The sequence below is a fragment of the Hydra vulgaris genome, chromosome 04 (genome assembly GCF_038396675.1).
Source record: "Hydra vulgaris chromosome 04, alternate assembly HydraT2T_AEP".
Lineage (NCBI taxonomy): Eukaryota > Metazoa > Cnidaria > Hydrozoa > Anthoathecata > Hydridae > Hydra > Hydra vulgaris.
The window spans coordinates 40,550,917-40,570,000 of record NC_088923.1 but is presented as its reverse complement, the minus strand read 5'-3'; the positions used below and the strand labels follow the sequence as shown (position 1 = coordinate 40,570,000).

General features: G+C 26.6%; 1 protein-coding gene and 1 long non-coding RNA gene across 2 annotated transcripts; one reads left to right on the top strand and one right to left on the bottom strand.

The window, feature by feature from the left end:
* Positions 1-6,203: 6,203 nt before the first annotated feature.
* On the bottom strand, positions 6,204-7,415 carry LOC136079407 (uncharacterized). Its single transcript, XM_065795143.1, has one exon. The coding sequence runs from the start codon at positions 7,413-7,415 to the stop codon at positions 6,204-6,206; it is 1,212 nt and encodes a 403-aa protein (XP_065651215.1).
* Positions 7,416-12,201: 4,786 nt separating this feature from the next.
* Positions 12,202-17,962, top strand: LOC136079082 (uncharacterized). Its single transcript, XR_010637929.1, has 3 exons — positions 12,202-12,522; positions 17,028-17,617; positions 17,730-17,962. It is a non-coding gene; the product is annotated as an uncharacterized LOC136079082 (long non-coding RNA).
* Positions 17,963-19,084: the final 1,122 nt, after the last annotated feature.

Sequence of the window (19,084 nt, the reverse complement as noted above, 5' to 3'; positions counted from 1 at the left end):
AAATAATGAACTTTGTGATGAATAAAACTTGAAGAACTTTGTTTCTAAACAGTTACATAGTTATTTCTCTAAATTGAAAAAATGCAGCACTTTTATATAAAGAAACTAAATTAGCATTATTTGGTTGCACTCGTTTTGTCCGATACTGTACATACACACATACGCACATGAAACATACACACATACATATATACATGTTGCCTTGTATTGTCGTTTTTATAATAAAATGAATAAAATTCCATCCACAACAACATAAAATATATAAAAGTGTCAAAAGTAAAATAAATACAAGATAATTTACAAAAAGATACTCTATGTTTGAAAAAGATTAAATGAAAAAAAACAATAAAACTTTTTAAACTTCAAGACTAAATATTCAAAAGTAAACATTTTTAAAGAAGTGTGATAAAGACACTGATATTCTTAATAATAATAGTTGATCTTATTATTTTTAGTTTTTTGGCAGTTAACATGTTAAAGTTGTTTAAGGTAATGTATCATTAAAAATTTATTTTGATAACTTCTAAAAAATACTGGCAATATTTAGAATTTTAAAGTCCGTATTTACTAAATGATATTTTAAATTAGCTTTGAATTGCGGAAGTGTTTGTTTTTTATTATGAACAATCTGTTTAAAACTTTTCCATAAAAAAGGTCCCCGATACTGAATAGAATAAGAACATAGAACTTTAGATTAAATTTTTGGAGTTACAAAATTGTTTCCGGAAAATCTGGTTAGGTATTTATGGCTTATTTTACTAAAATATTGATTATATATTGTTGGAGATTTTTCGTCTTTTATTTTATATATGAGTTGTTAGACTAAATATATATTAATTTTGTACACGTTTAATGAGAAGTGGGTCGCAAGTAGAGTTGTTAACCGGAATGTTTCGTACAATTCCGGAAAAATAAAATTCTTTCGGAAGGATATTGAGAATAAGGAATTTTCTTTTTTCGTACCGAATTTTACGAAACAAAAAAAACCGCCGATGTTCATTTCGCAAATGCTTCTTACGAAATGTTGTCTTCCGCAAGTTGAATTACGAAACAAAACTATTTTGCAACATACGAAAATAGGGCTTACGGAAGTCGCACTTGCGAAATGAGCTATTTCGCTAAACGACGTTTCGGAGTCTATAACAAAATTTTGTTGGCCAAACTGATATAATTGTAAAAATTAAATTTTTTATATACCAAAATGTTTATAATAAAATTTTATTTTCAGTATTGCTACATATGAACATTTTAAGGTTTCATTTTTTGAAATAATGATAAAAAGCCAAATTTCTTTCGAAACGAACTCTTTGCACTCCAAAACTTGCGAAACAACTTCATTACGGAAAAACACTTACGAAACGCGGCATATTAAAAATATTTAAATACGTTTTATGAATCAAATACGTATGATTAGCTAGGTAACTAAAATACTAATTATTATAATAATTATTGAAGATGTTTCAGTTAGTAATTTTTTATAAATAAACCTAGACTTTCATAAGATATACTAAAAATGTCTTTCAATGAACAAGAGTTAAATAGTGAACATAACTTGAACAACATAAACTTTCCCATTTTGAGGGAAAAAAGAAAATTTAGAGCATGTAAGTCATTTGTTTGGGATCATGTAGATTTGCCTCAAATAGTAAATCGGTTAAAAAAAAGGGTCGTTATCGAACTAATTTTTAATGTAAACTTGTCGTTAGCTTAACTCAAAGGCAGTTTTTCTCCTGTTCCTTTCTTTATATTCATTACTTACCCGAAGTTGTGAGAGAGCAGTTAATTATCCCCTGAGTCAGTAAGTTAATGGAAAAAAAGAAACGGTTTTATACGAATAAAATTGCGTGATTGGGAAACAATGCTGTCTTTGAAATCAAAAAAAGATATAGGTCATTTAGTCAATCCAAAAAAATAAATACTACCTAAAGTAACTAAGCATTAAATTTGATCCTCCCCTCCCCCGCAATTTTCAACATCCCAACGTTATTGGAACTATACAACCGCTGAAAGTTTTAAAGCTCTGGCTATTTTGGAGAGCAGTAAAAATTTAGTTGCAAGATTTTGCAGCAAAAAAGCGGGTACGTAAAATACAACCCTTTCCCGAGTCTTTGCCCCGGGAAAAAATTTAAACATAGAAGCTCACCAGGATTATACAAGCGCTGAAAGTTTTAGAGCTGTAGATAGTCTAAAAATTAGTGATAAATTGACATAAAATGTAATGGAACCAAATATTTTACTAAGTTTTTTTTGTATAAGAATATAAATAGTAAACCTCCATTTCTGAAAAACCAAAGACAATAAACAACCAAATGTCGGAAGTGAACCAAAGTCGGTACTTGATAAATATTAATGCATGTAAACACTGGTATAGGGACATGTTGCGGAGGAAGCGTTGTCCTTTCCCTCAAAACTAACTTAGAGTTTCAGTTTTTTCTATTTAAATTTTAGCTGCGTAACTTTCTTAACCTTTCTAGGTCACTGTATATATATATATATATATATATATATATATATATATATATATATATATATATATATATATATATATATATATATATATATATATATATATATATATATATATATATATATATATATATATATATATATATATATATATATATATATATATATATATATATATATATATATATATATATATATATATATATATATATATATATATATATATATATATATATATATATATATATATATATATATATATATATATATATATATATATATATATATATATATATATATATATATATATATATATATATATATATATATATATATATATATATATATATATATATATATATATATATATATATATATATATATATATATATATATATATATATATATATATATATATATATATATATATATATATATATATATATATATATATATATATATTTATATATATATATATATATATATATATATATATATATATATTATATATATATATATATATATATATATATATATATATATATATATATATATATATATATATATATATATATATATATATATATATATATATATATATATATATATATATATATATATATATATATATATATATATATATATATATATATATATATATATATATATATATATATATATATATATATATATATATATATATATATATATATATATATATATATATATATATATATATATATATATATATATATATATATATATATATATATATATATATATATATATATATATATATATATATATATATATATATATATATATATATATATATATATATATATATTTATGTATATATATATATATATATATATATATATATATATATATATATATATATATATATATATATATATATATATATATATATATATATATATATTTATGTATATATATATATATATATATATATATATATATATATATATATATATATATATATATATATATATTATATATATATATATATATTTATATATATATATATATATATATATATATATATATATATATATATATATATATATATATATATATATATATATATATATATATATATATATATATATATATATATATATATATATATATATATATATATATATATATATATATATATATATATATATATATATATATATATATATATATATATATATATATATATATATATATATATATATATATATATATATATATATATATATATATATATATATATATATATATATATATATATATATATATATATATATATATATATATATATATATATATATATATATATATAGATATCTAGATATATATGTAAAAACTATTGAAGAATCATTTAACAACATTATTTTATTTAAATAATAAATAATAATATTTTTTTGTATAACGGTTTAATGAATACTTTCGAGTTTATTCCGTAAGCGCACATTCCATAACGCTCCTTCCGTAAGGAACTGTTTCGCAAATATTCTTTCGAAATGATTTGTTTCGCAAGTTTCTTTTCGTAAAGAGCTATTACAGAATAATTATTATCTATTTTTTTCGTATAACGCATTACGGAAGGTGAATATGCGAAAGAACAACTTCCGCAATAGCAACTTGAAATACGGAAGATAAAAATGCGAAATTTTCGTAAGTTTTTGTTTACGGCGAACAACCCTAGTCGCAAGGCACATTTCTTGTTGCTCCAAATACAATACGGCAAGCATGTTTTTGTTTTGAATAATTATTTTTCAACTTTGTGTAATTTGTACTTGCCCATACAATATTTCCATAAGTTAAATAACTATGTATAAAAGAAAACTATAAATTTTTTAAAGACCTAATCTTTGAGAATGGTTTTGCTTATACATTATTGCAATATTTCTTGAAAGTTTTCTTTCCAGAGAGCTTATATGAGTCTTCCAAGACAAATTTTTATCTAAAATAACATCTAAGAAATTTACAAATGTTTGTCTAGTAATATTTATTTTATTTATTTTCAGATCAGGTAATTTTAGGGGAAGATTATCCGTTTTATTTTGTTTATGAAATAGTATATACTTAGTTTTTGTTACGTTAAGCGATAGTTTATTACATGTAAACCATTCGTTTACTTTGTTTAACTCTTCATTAACCACTGTAAAAAGCGCTTTAATATCCCTATGTGAATAAAACATAAATAAAATTTAATAAGTTTGATGTAAAAGATAAATCATTTATATAAAGTGAAAATAATAGCGGTCCTAAAATCGAGCCTTGAGGAACTCCGCATGTCAGTAGAAAAGCATGGCAGTACCGATATTGGTCTACAAGTTTGTTTCATTTTATATATTTTATTTTTTAAGAACTTTTTATACAACTTTTTTTTTTCTTCGAGGATTTTAGTAGGCCCTTAGACATCCAAGGGCGTAGGAGCGACATGGTATTTATGACAATTTTTTTCTCAGGAAACGCATTTTCATACTGATTACAAAAATGATGAAGAAATAGTTCGTAGGCATTGTTTGCCTCACTTGATTTCGGTATAAGGTCCCAATAAATTTTATATTTTAAAAGGTCTTGGAATTGTTGTAAGGAGTTTTCATTGATCTGCCTCTTGTATATAATAGTTTTTGTAGGCGAAAAGTAACAAAATGATCTAATAAGTCTGTCTTAATTATACCAGTATAAATATGGTTTTTATAAAAATTGTTGGTGATTATATTGACTAGTAGTGTAGAAGAGTTTTTAGTAATTCTGGTTGGCTTATTTATTGTTGGAATAACATTATGTTGAAGAAAAGTATCTATATAATATTTAATGCTATTTGAAGCATGTCTCATCAAGTCCAAATTAGTGTCTCCGACTATGTATACATGCTTTCGTTATTTGTTGACTTTAGTTCAAAGTGTATTTAAAAGAGTTTTAAACACTTTTAAATTGCCAGCAGGTTTCCTATAAGTAGTATTAATTATAATACTTTTTGTGGTTTTATTAACAATTTCAATGCATAATGACTCACAATCTGTTTCATTAACGCATAGGTCATAACGTGGGACAAAGTTTATTGACTTGCGAACAAAGATACTTACGCCTCCGCTACAATATTTTTTCGGCGGTTGATGAATTGATGTGTAATTAATTAATTCAAAATGTAAATTTTGTTTATCGTATTTGCACCACGTTTCTGTTATGCAAATAATGCTAAACTTGTGTTTTATTTCATCCAAGAAAAGTTTTCAAAATTTTTATTTAGACTTCTGATGTTAATGTTTAATATTGAAAATGCTTCTTTATATTTTTTTAAGTAGGGGAGAGTATGCACCCATGATCCTAAAAATCTATCAGGCCGATTTACTGAATATATGTTTTCATTTCGATCTCTAAAGTAACAGTACATAATAGCAAATTTTATACCCTATTATAATTCAATAATCTTTTTTTTACCAGAATATTTTAAGTAGATTTAAAATTATAAAAACTAAGAACCCTCAATTGGGATCATGGGTGCATACCAGTATGCTCCCATGATCCTACCTATATGCACCCTTGATCCTATGTGTGTATACATGTTCTGAGATCAAACTTATACCATAAATGTGTAAGAATTATTTTTAAGTCTTCAAAAGTATGTCTATAATAAATACCAATAAAGTTATTATTAATTTTACTACAAATTTATCTTTCTTAAAAGAAAAAATCAATGGAAAAAATGTTTTTTTTTACTGAGACTCAACGTTTTTTTTTTCATTACTTTCAAGATCAAGTTTTCTTTTCCTTGTCATGAAGATCTTATTTTGCTTTTCATATTTTTTCTTTTTTGACTGAGACTTTTTTTTCATTTCCTGAAGCCTATTTAGTTCATTTCGAACAGGGGTGTCTGTGAGTATTCGGGTACACTGACGCTTACGTCCTTTAATGAACTTCCTTGATCCAGCTTTCGGAAATGGCCTAATTTTTTCTAGACTTGCTTGATGAGAGATATTAATAGAAACACTGGATAGTTGACTTACAGGGTCAGATATAGGCTGAATTGGCAATACACTACAAGCTGGCCTTGATGACAGACTTGACATCAATGATTGATTAAAAGCTGGGGCATGAACAATAGCAGAAACTGGATCAATAATACCTGGAGATGGGTTAGCAGTAATAGGTTCTGGACAATCTGTTACATATGAAGCCAAAAACTCATTATCAGAAAATATGTTAGGATTAAAGGGTTCAATTCCTGCCACAGCAAATCCTGCAGAAATAATAGACAAAGTAAAAGCTTGTGCATAAGCTTTCCTTACAACTGCAGCTATATCATATATGGTCATCGGTCTTGGATTAGATACAACCCAATCATCACAGGCTGTATTGTAATAACGTTTCAAAGGCCCATAAACTGACCGATCTAATGGCTGCAGCTTGTGACTACAATGTGGTGGAAAGGACAGCATAGTTATGCCATTTTTTTTAGCTAAATCTAAACACACAATTGAAACATGGCTCTCATGGTTGTCAAGAAGTAAAAGCACTGGATTAGCTGGTGAACATTTCACATTTTGAATAAAATGTTTCATCCACTCAAAAAACATTGCACAATTCATCCAGCCAGATGGGTTTGCAACCCCAACACATCCAGGTGGACCACCATTTAACATACTTCCTTTGAAATGAACTCTTGGAAAAATAAAAAATGGGGGGATTGAGTTTCCTATTGCATTAACTGCACAACAAACTGTTACCAATGTCCCTCTTTCTGCTGAAGTTATCCTTCCAACTTGTTTATCTCCTTTTTCAGCAATTACTTTAACTGGTTTTTGAACGGTTGTCTCATCAACATTATATATGTTTTGTGGCTGAAATTTGTGTCGCAGACGAACATCTTTTAGATTGGTGAAAAATTCTCCGACTGTATAACGATTAAAAGCAGTTGCTCGTGCCATACTTGTAGCTTCTGGATTTCATAAAGATAACTCATTCCTACGTAACATAAAACCACGAAGCCACTGTTTCCCAGCAATTTGTAAAATTTTCCAGGATTTAGGAATGCGCTTAGAAAGAGTCATTGCAAATTCATAGGCAAGTTTTCGTGTTGTTTTGGTTGACAATCCATAGTGAAGTTTTGAAGCCCTTAAAAGATAGTCTGATAAAGATGTTTCTTCTTCGTTGGTAAAGATTTGCATGGTAATGAAGTTAGGTTTGCAGACTGTACTTGGATTTAATTGACATTTCCTTACATATCTCTTAAGTGTCATTAAATTGATTCCCCTCTCTTTAGATACACGATAAACTGTACAACCATTAAGAACTGCATTAACAGCTGCTCGCATTTCATTTTCATTAACTTTACCTCTTGGTGGTCTATCGGTTTTTCTTTTTTCATGATACACCATAATTAACTGTAAAAAAAAGAAAAATGTTTATATAGTTTTGCTATATTCCTAATTTTTGGAAGAACATTTATAAAGATTTTTAATTATTAGAATCTACTTTATTAACAAACACACACACACACACACACACACACACACACACACACACACACACACACACACACACACACACACACACACATATATATATATATATATATACATATATATATATACATATATATATACATATATATATATATATATACATATATATATATATAAATATATATATATATATATATATATATATATATATATATATATATATATATATACATATATATATATATATATATATATATATATATATATATATATATATATGTATATATATATATATATATGTATATATATATATATATGTATATATATATATATATGTATATATATATATGTATATATATATATGTATATATATATATATATATATATATATATATATATATATATATATATATATATATATACATATATATATATATGAATACAATTATATTATATAAGAGTATTAGGAGGACAAAAAAAACACAAAATAGTTTAAAATCTACTTTTAAGGCTACATTTTGGAAGAAAAAAATTTATTTAAAAACAATATGACATATTGTACATGTTACTTTATTGGTTAAACATTTTGTTTGTGTGTGTGTATGCACCTTTGATCATAGGATCAAAGGTGCATAAACGCATCAGGATCAAGGGTGCTAACCCGCTCAGTTTTTACAAAAATTCTTTTTTTGTCATATTAGATGCTTCCATAGCTTACCAAAAGCAACCATACAAGAGGTGAATAATTTAGTTACAAAATGACATAAGCAAAATTATTCAACTCAAAATAATATTAAAGATGTGGGGTTCCTTGTAAAAGTAAAAAAATTACTTTTTATCGTCAAAATCAAACTCTTTAGAAATAAATTTAATAGTGGTCTCTCTAACCAAAACACAATTAATTTTGAAGATGCAATATTTATAACACGCTGGTTATCAGCCCTCTTTAATAAGTTATGTAAGTAATGAGATAAGGCTATAGGATCAAAGGTGCTTACGGATCAAGGGTGCAAGTTCTCCCCTATTGTGCAGATTCCCAAACCGTGTAGTATCAACTTTCAAGACTAAATTTGTCGAAACAATTTGTATCAGTATCATTATCACTAAGATTATCAATAGAAAATTTAAATTCATGGCGTTCCTCCATTTAAGATATAAATAAAAATAAATTATTAATTAGAAAAAATATAAAAATTACTTATTTAGCCTTCAGATTAAACTCTTTTACTATTAGCTTGTCGTACTCTATAACGGCATATTTTCCAGCATTACGCGAAATCTTCATTTTTTCTCTTAATTCACGCCTTATTTTATGAAAAATCTTCATTGATAAAAATGTCTGTTCCTTTAAGCATCTTTGCGTGTTTTAAAATGTTCTCTTTGTCTTTTTAATTCAGCAATTTAACTATGATAGTTCTTGGTTTATCCTTTACATTCTCTGTGATAGTACGTCTTTCGATGCGGTGCGCTCTTTCAATAACTATGTTATTTATTTTTAACTGTTCGTTTAAAATACGTTGGATTTTTTTTTCTGCTTGTTTCCATGTTCCTTTCTCATTTTCTTGTACACCGTCTATTCTAATATTGTTTCGTCTATTTCTATCTTCTAACTTTCTCATACTTTCTTTTAGCCCACTGCTTAATTTATTTGCTTCGTTCTGCATCGATTTTAAATGTACTGTCTGGTTTAAAACTGTTGAAATTTCTGTATTTATTAACTTTTTAAGTTCCTTTTCAAGATTTATAACTTTTCCATTACTTAAAGCATCTTGTGTAAACTCGATACTTTTTTCTAAATTTTTAACGTGTTGCTGTATTTCTTGTTGCTTTTTTTCGATAAACGGAATACGGTTTATTATATTTTCAATTAAAAGTAAAATCTTGTCGATTTTGTCACTTTGAATTACTGCATTTCCTTAAATAATTTTTATGAGCGAACTTTCTTGCAATTTAAATTTCTCCTCCATTATATTTTCAATTTCTTTTTTGCTTGCGATTTGTAAAAATATTTTTTTTTAAATAAAAATATTCAATGCTTTTTCTTTCAAAAACTTGAAAATACTCCATTTTTTTCTTTTAATGCTTACGCTGCAAAAACGCGTCTGTTCATGAAGAAAGTATGCAGCAAGTTTACCATATTACACTCTTATTAACACAAATAGAACTGTTAGTTATTTTGTGTTGTTTTCCGCGAAAGGTTCCGAATTTGATTGCCGCTACGTCCCTAGTAGTACCGCGCTCAACTTGTTTCTCCGCATAGCAGCCTTGTTCTTCAAGGTTCGTGTTTTGGAGTTATTGAGTTATAACCACAGTTAAGTAGCCTCCTCGTCTGTGGTGGCTTATTTGGCCTTGGGGAGGTAAATTAATGTTTAAAAAGTATATATATATTGAAACATCACATTGATTACATCTGTACTAAAATATCTAAAAATATTAGAATTTTGTATAAAACTAGAAATTATTTAGATAAAATAGAAAAGAGCTTGAAAAAAGGAAAAGAGATCTTTCCCTGTTTTTAAATTTAAACTTAAAAGTTTTATTATTTCCATGGACAACCTACCTATGTAATACTAATAGTAACATCTTAAAATTGCTAACTTTCTTTTCTTACTAAGAATCAATTTATTTTACTGTTTATATTAAGTCAGTTTACCTTCTTTTTTTCTTTTTTTTTTCAATATAAAGATTTTTATTTAGATTCAATGGTTTGAAAATTTAGAAATTACAGAATTTTTACATGCATACATGCATACATACATACATATATATACACACATATGATGGTAGTTAAGTTTCTTGTTGCTTTGATTAACTAGTGTAGAAGTTATGCTTCCCATATCTTATTAGACGCAATGTTCGTTGGATAAAACTATTTTTGTATGTCGTATTTGCAGTGGCTCCCTTGAGCCCGAAGTTGATACTTTGTCTTATTTTAGATTTATTTTTTGCCTTTATGTGTAGCAGATGATTTGGGTTTCGTAGAATTTGTTTTAGGATTTTTATACATATATTGTCAATGTAGTCATATATTGTCTATCACTGAAAACTTCAATAGCTTTTTTGCAAACATAGGCCTTAATATGGCTTAAAAAATTCAAAGCCCTGATATCTGAGCTATATAGTTGTAAATGTGTTTCCGGAGAAAAAACAACCAATCTATGAAATATTTAAATCTTCAATTATTACAGGATCCGTATCGAATAAATTAAAAATAGCTAAGGTAATACCAATATTAAAAACCGGTGATGCATTTACACTAAATAACTACAGACCTATCTCAGTGCTACCTGTATTTTCAAAACTTTTCGAGAGAGTAATATACAATAATCTGTATGAATATCTAACAAATAACAAAATTTTAAATGAAAAACAGTTTGGCTTTCAAAAGCAACATTCAACCGAACACGCAATTCTTGATCTTATAAATAATATAAATGACTCCTTTAAAAACAAAAAATACGTCCATGGAGTCTTTTTTGATTTATCTAAGGCATTTGACACGGTAGATCACTCTATCTTAATTAGGAAAATGGAAAAATATGTGATAAAAGGTGTTGCATTAAAGTGGTTCAAAAAAATTTTTCTAGACAGAAAACAATGCGTTATTGCTCATGGAAAAAAAATTTCAAAAATACTCAAAATAAAATGCGGTGTCCCCAAAGGTTCCATTCTTGCACCCCTTTTGTTTTTAATATACATAAACGATCTTCCTAAAGCCTCAAGTAAATTGGATTTCATAATGTTCGCAGACGACACCAATTTATTTTATGCATCCTCATCAATTACAGAACTTTATGAAACTACAAATACTGAACTTGAACAAATAAACAGTTGGTTAAAATCTAACAAATTATCGATAAACACAGAAAAAACCAAATACATTCTAACCTTAAAAAAATACCGCCCGATTTACTTTCGCTAAATATAGATACTAAAGAAATAGAGAGAACCCAAACAACTAAATTTCTAGGGGTACTTATTAATGAGAACATCTCATGGAAATCACATATAGATATTATTAAATACCAAAATATCAAAAAACATTGGTATCCTCTACAAAGCTAGTTCTATACTGTCTCCTGATAATTTAAAGTTTCTATACTTCTCGTTTATACAAAGCTACTACATATACGTTAATGTTGCATGGGCGAGTACTCATAGATCCAAACTAACCACCCCAGTGGACACACGACGTAATTTCAACGTTGATTTACGGTTGATTTTTAGTCTCGACGTCATATAACCAAAAATCAACATTTTATCAACGTTGAAAATTCGTTGAAAACGATCAACTTAACGGGATGTTGAATCAACGTTAATTCAACGTCTATATTATGAGTTTCACCGTTCGTTTTGCATTTTAAGAACTCAAATACGCATGCGTGACTTTACGAGTCATTGATTAGGCCATCTATTGACATTTCATAAGGTTTTGAGTTTGTCAATTTAACTATACCACATTGCTTAATTTGCGATGCATTAGTTATAAATATTAAATAGATCTTTTTTTTATTTCATCAGTGTGTATTGCATAAAGAATTTGCTTGAATTTGTTTTAGAGTTTGTTTAAGTAAGTAGTTTTTTAGAGTTTGATTAAATTGTTTTACTATGTATGTTAGTATATTTGACTATACTAATTTTATATTATATAAATGTAAAATATATATTATCAATGTTATATATATATATATATATATATATATATATATATATATATATATATATATATATATATATATTTGTAAATATAAAAATAATAATAACAATAATAAAAATACTATAATATAGTATTATGATTATTACAGTCTATATGATACATTATTAACATATCATACATTTTATGTATATATCATATGTTATATATTTATATATATATATATATATATATATATATATATATATATATATATATATATATGGAACTCTTATATATATATATATATATATATATATATATATATATATATATATATATATATATATATATATATATATATATGGAACTCTTATATGTTGTCCATATTTTGTTGACAAAAAGTAAAAATTAAAATGCAAGACCGGAATTTTTTTTTATTAATTGATAGACTGCCTGCCCCAACCAAACCCTCAGTCGATGTAGCAACACTCCCTTGCGGGTCAGGCTAAAAGATAGTAGATGTAGCAGCACTCCGTTGCGAGTCAGGCTATTTGTCAGTCGATATAGCAGCACTCCCTTGCGAGTCAGGCTATTTGTCAGTCGATGTAGCAGCACTCCCTAGAGAGTCAGGCTATAAGATAGTCGATGTAGCAACACTCCGCGCATGATTTACAGTAAACAAATTAAAAATAAAAATATTTTATTGAAAAAATAAAAGCATTGTTTATATTGTTAAAAACATTCAGAATGTTTCTAAAAACATTCTGGTCAATTAAATTTGCGTTTTTGTGGTTTTTTTAAAAAGCGATCAGTTTGTTATTAAATTAATAATTTTAATTTCCTGACAACTCGCAAATGTTGGACGAAAGTCAAAAGAAATTAAAAGTGACGTATCACTGTGCTCTCCTGAGACCGCCAGGGTAAATTTTGGTTTACTCTAATTTTTTTTGTTTAATTAATAATATTGGGTTTAGGTAAGTGTTTTAAAATGATTTTTAAAATCTAAACTAACTTTTAAACATATTTTTTTTGTAAAAATAGTTTTTACCTAAAATAACATATGGAGGGGAGGGGATAATATGGGGAGGGCGGGGATTTTTTTTCAAAGTTTATAGGGTATTACACCTCTAAAACAATTTTTGTTAACAGAATACAACTTTGAAATGAAAAAATGAGATCTTTTATGATAAAATTGATATAAATTCCAGAGTTAACAATATAACATCAATGCAATAAATGTACCAATTTAACATGAATTATTGAAATTCCTTATAAAATAATTCAATCACTTCAAAGTTCACAATAATTAAAAATTTTAAAAAAGGAGAGAAAAGGACTACTTGAAACTGTTTATACCTAACTCAATTACACTTTTTTTAAGCTGTTTTGCATAATCATTGTGTTCCAAACGACGCTATTATCGCTTCTATACTTGACAGTGATAGTAGTGAGCACCTTCTCCTGCCTGCTAGGCATATACACCAAGCTTAAACTGACTATGCTGAAGAAAAGGAAAATGATGACATAAAATATGAACTTTCCATCTAATATTAAATTGATTCTCCAATAAACATGCTAAAAGCTTTTGTTTTAATAATTGAAAACTTTCTAATACAGCTAACTACAGGTTGGAGAAATATCATATTTGGTAATATAGAGGCTGCACTTAAAAAGTTAACTTCTAAAATATCTAATTTATCTAAAAGTCTCTGTGAATTGTTACCATCCAAACCAGTTCCGTGATAACCTCTAAGGATTATATAATTCAACTTTAGCCACGGATCAAAATCAGGCCACAATGTAATTAATATTTTTACAAACATAGAAGTAATACCAATAAGAATGTGCAACTCTGGTGGAGGAATGAGATGTTCCACTAAAGTTTCTAGAGGTTCATAAAGGTACACAACTCAAGGTACACAACAAACACAAGGTACACAACAAAGGAGAAATACAGTTTTTAAATTCAATCATGTAATTTTTTTTGCATCCATCTTCAACGAACTTGTTGTAGTTGATATCAATTGAACCTAAGGTTCTTTTTTTTTTCCGCTCTCGAGTACTTTCCCCTTCACACCAGAGACATGCATACTTGCCGCTGTGACTGCTTAAACCAAATAAAAAGATTTAGATCAAATGCTATATTTTACATCACTCAGAGCTAGTGGTTTCAATAGTTTACTAAGATTACCATTATGCTCGAAACATCTTCAACTAAAGCTAAAATCAATGATCTTTTTACACCACAATCATCAAGACTTTCTGAAGTTGTATGTTTACGTAGTGGATCAAAAACATTTATAACGCATTTAAGAAAACCCTGTCCACCATCAATGGAAATCCTACCAATAGTGCAATAAGGATTCAAACCTCTTTCATTAATCATACGAAGAATTAAATCAGAAGTATCTTTTACAAATACCAAACTGCGACTTATCTCTTCATCCCCTGAAATGAATGATTCAGTTTTGACATCTTAAAAATCTGAAAATACATTATGCAGCTCCTCTATCTGAGTTGATATATTAGGTTCTAACATTTTCTTTCCTAAATTTTGTCGCATATGTTTACAAAGTAGCTTAGTCTTTCTTTTACTCAGGTTTAGAGTATTAGAGATTTCCATTATATTTTTTAGAGATAACTTTTTAACGAATGCTCTGCTGCATTTATTAACAGGTGTGCCAACAACAACAAGGAGATTGTTTTCAAAGGTTTTTAAAGGAAACTTGTCTCCAGATTTAATTTTGTCTCTTTTCATTTTTATTTTGATAATCCCAGAAGCAACTTGCTCACTGGATACATTTCCAAGACCTTCAGCCAGCATAATTAGGTTTTTTACGCTTCACTCTTACACCAAAAGTGAGAAATTCCTTTGCCTAAATAGAAATTTAAACTAGGAAAAACTCTGGTATTACTATATTTGTAAAACATATAAAAATAATACACTAAAATTTAATAAGTCTATCATAGACTATGCATTGAGTAGCATTGACTCTATGCTAAATTTAATTTTTTTTTTTAAATTGAAGAAATAGTTTATTAACTAAAATTTTATATAAGTTATACCATATTTTTAATTTGTTTAAGGAAATCATACCTATTGTAGAAAAGCAAGAAGGACATGTCTTTTTAACAATTTTATCAACGATATTTTGGTTATTTGTTGTGATCTGTTCAGATATTTCACTAATATCAGATGATCTTCTGAGTTTTTGTCTTGAGATATTTTCTCAATCCAATCATTTAATTTTGATTTTTCACCCCTGTTCAATGCATATAAATTTGTTTTGCAAGTATTACAAATGTTTTTTTGAACAACACTCTTTTTCTACATCATATTCTGTCCAAAATAAATTTTGAATATGAAGTTGTACTGCGTTACTTTGATAAGTTTATGTGATCCTTTTCCAAAGGAAATAAAGCAACATGCACAAGTTAGACGTTTTTCGTCGGCCATTTTGACAAAAAAAACCGCTTTTCACTGTAAAAATAATTATTTTCATCTGTATTGCAACAGTTTGTACCAATTTGAATAGATGATGTAATCATAAAATGACGCAATTTATTTTAGACATTTTAATTAATTAAATCTAAAATTTCTATGTTTAAAAGTTAGTTTAGATTTTAAAAATTATTTTAAAATACTTTATTTAACCCAATAATAGTAAATAAACAAAAATTTTTAGAGTAAACCAAAATTTACCCTGGCGGTCTCAGGAGAGCACAGTGGTATGTGTTGGCGTAAGAATCACTTTTTTCCTTCCGCTCTTCCCAAATATAAAAAAAATATAAAAATAATAATAACAATAATAAAAATACTATAATATAGTATTATGATTATTATAGTCTATATGATATTTTATTAACATATCATATATTTTATGTATATATCATATGTTATATATAATAATATCATATATATATATATATATATATATATATATATATATATATATCATATATTATATGTATATAGAAATATATAAATAAATATACATATATAATATATACCGTGAAAATGAACATCGATGCCAAGTTTACTAAATAGTGAAGAATCACGCACTATATAACTAAATCGTGTGTTTTATGATATTTTAATTTAGCTATTTTATTTTAAAAACTTCCACTTGTATATATATATATATATATATATATATATATATATATATATATATATATATATATATATATATATATATATATATATATATACATACATACATATATATATATATATATATATATATATATATATATATATATATATATATATATATATATATATATATATATATATAGTATATATATATATATATATATATATATATATATATATATGTATATATATATATATATATATATATATATATATATATATATATATATATATATATATATATATATATATATATACTATAAAAGTGCCTTCTGTTGTTTAGGGAAATGGCTACCAGGTTAAAGTGATGGAGACGGAATAATGTTTTGGTTAATGAGCTTCTTAGTAGTGACATTGGTATTGATTGCTCAGCTTCATTAAATGAAGATGTTTGTGGCAGCAGCAATTGTGAGGCTACTGCAATAGTAGATTCTGAATATAATTCAGACTCTATCTTACAGGATGAAATTTAAAACTAAAACTAAAAGCAACTCAGATGAAAGCAAATTAAGAGAGAAAATAAGGGGGGGGGTGTAATATTCCGGACTTTTTCCGCAAACAATTTTTCGGATTTTTCAAATTTGACCTGGATGATCTATTATATATATGTATAATTTTTATTGAAATTGACCTATTTCTACAAAAAAAAAAGTCATTGAATTTTTCAAATTTTAAAACCATTCGTAATTCCGCGGTATACGCGGTGCCATTGGGCTACCTAACCTGATATTGTATCAAAGTTTAATGTATTTATAAAAATAATAAATTTTTGTTGTAGGTTGATGACCAATGGTTTACAATCAAAGTTCAACATGGCTGGCGGCAAGGGTAAAGAGAAATTTGAAGGCACAAACATTTGTAAGGTTGTTGTTGGTAAGTCATGAGTAATGTTATCTGTTATTGAAAAACACAATTTGATGCTACTTTAATTTCAAGTTCTTGCTGTACTTGTTGCAAATTACTCAGACAATACCTTTTTTTATAGAGAGCGTCATGCTTAGTAAAGCGACTGCTACGGTTGCTGAAGTCAGAACAGATATCATGAGTTTGTTGAAATATGCACCCGACAGATCTAATGGTGGCGGTCGTTGCGTAAATGACGATTCGAATATGTTAATATAAAATGTATATATAAAATGTTAACATTCTATCTATTTTTTATATAAACTCCCTTAAAATAATTTTTTGAACATGAAATACATTACTTTTTCCGCAAAATATTGCTTTTTTATTGTCTTATTTTATCGCAATCCAAGTCGAGACAATTTAACATGTTAACGATGACAATTTAACATGGCTGCAGTCTATTGGATATAAGTTATATCCAATAGGCTGTATAATTTTTATCAAATGACCAAAATTTAACGTTGAAATTAGGTTGTTTGAACGTTGTTTTAACGTCTTATCGACAATATATCAACCATATATGGTTGATATATTGTCGATAAGACGTTAAAACAACGTAATTTCAACGTTGAACTTTTTATTTTCATTTTATCGAAGTTGAAATATGGATGATATGTAGTCGATAAGACGTTATAACAACGTTGAAACAACGTTTTCATCGACGTTGTTTCAACATCGTGGTTTTCAACGTCGGATTTTGTTTCCAATTCCACCAAATTTCAACGTTGTTTCAACATTGCATTTCGTCGGTTTGCGACGTTGTTTCAACGTTATTTCAACGTCATTGTGCCCACTGGAACACTATATCGAAAACAAAAACATGCTGCAAGAATAGTTTTTAATAAGGACAGACTCTCGCATGCTGAGCCACTTTTAAAAAATTTGAAGGCATTAAATGTATATCAAATCAATATATTCTAAAATTTGTTATTTATGCTCACCCAGTGGGCACAATGACGTTGAAATAACGTTGAAACAACGTCGCAAACCGACGAAATGCAATGTTGAAACAACGTTGAAATTTGGTGGAATTGGAAACAAAATCCGACGTTGAAAACCACGACGTTGAAACAACGTCGATGAAAACGTTGTTTCAACGTTGTTCTAATGTCTTATCGACTACATATCATCCATATTTCAAATTTGATAAAATGAAAATTAAAAGTTCAACGTTGAAATTACGTTGTTTTAACGTCTTATCGACAATATATCAACCATATATGGTTGATATATTGTCGATAAGACGTTAGAACAACGTTCAAGCAACCTAATTTCAACGTTAAATTTTGGTCATTTGATAAAAATTATACAGCCTATTGGATATAACTTATATCCAATAGGCTGCTGCCATGTTAAATTGTCACCGTTAACATGTTAAATTGTCTCGACTTGGATTGCGATAAAATAAGACAATAAAAAAGCAATATTTTGCGC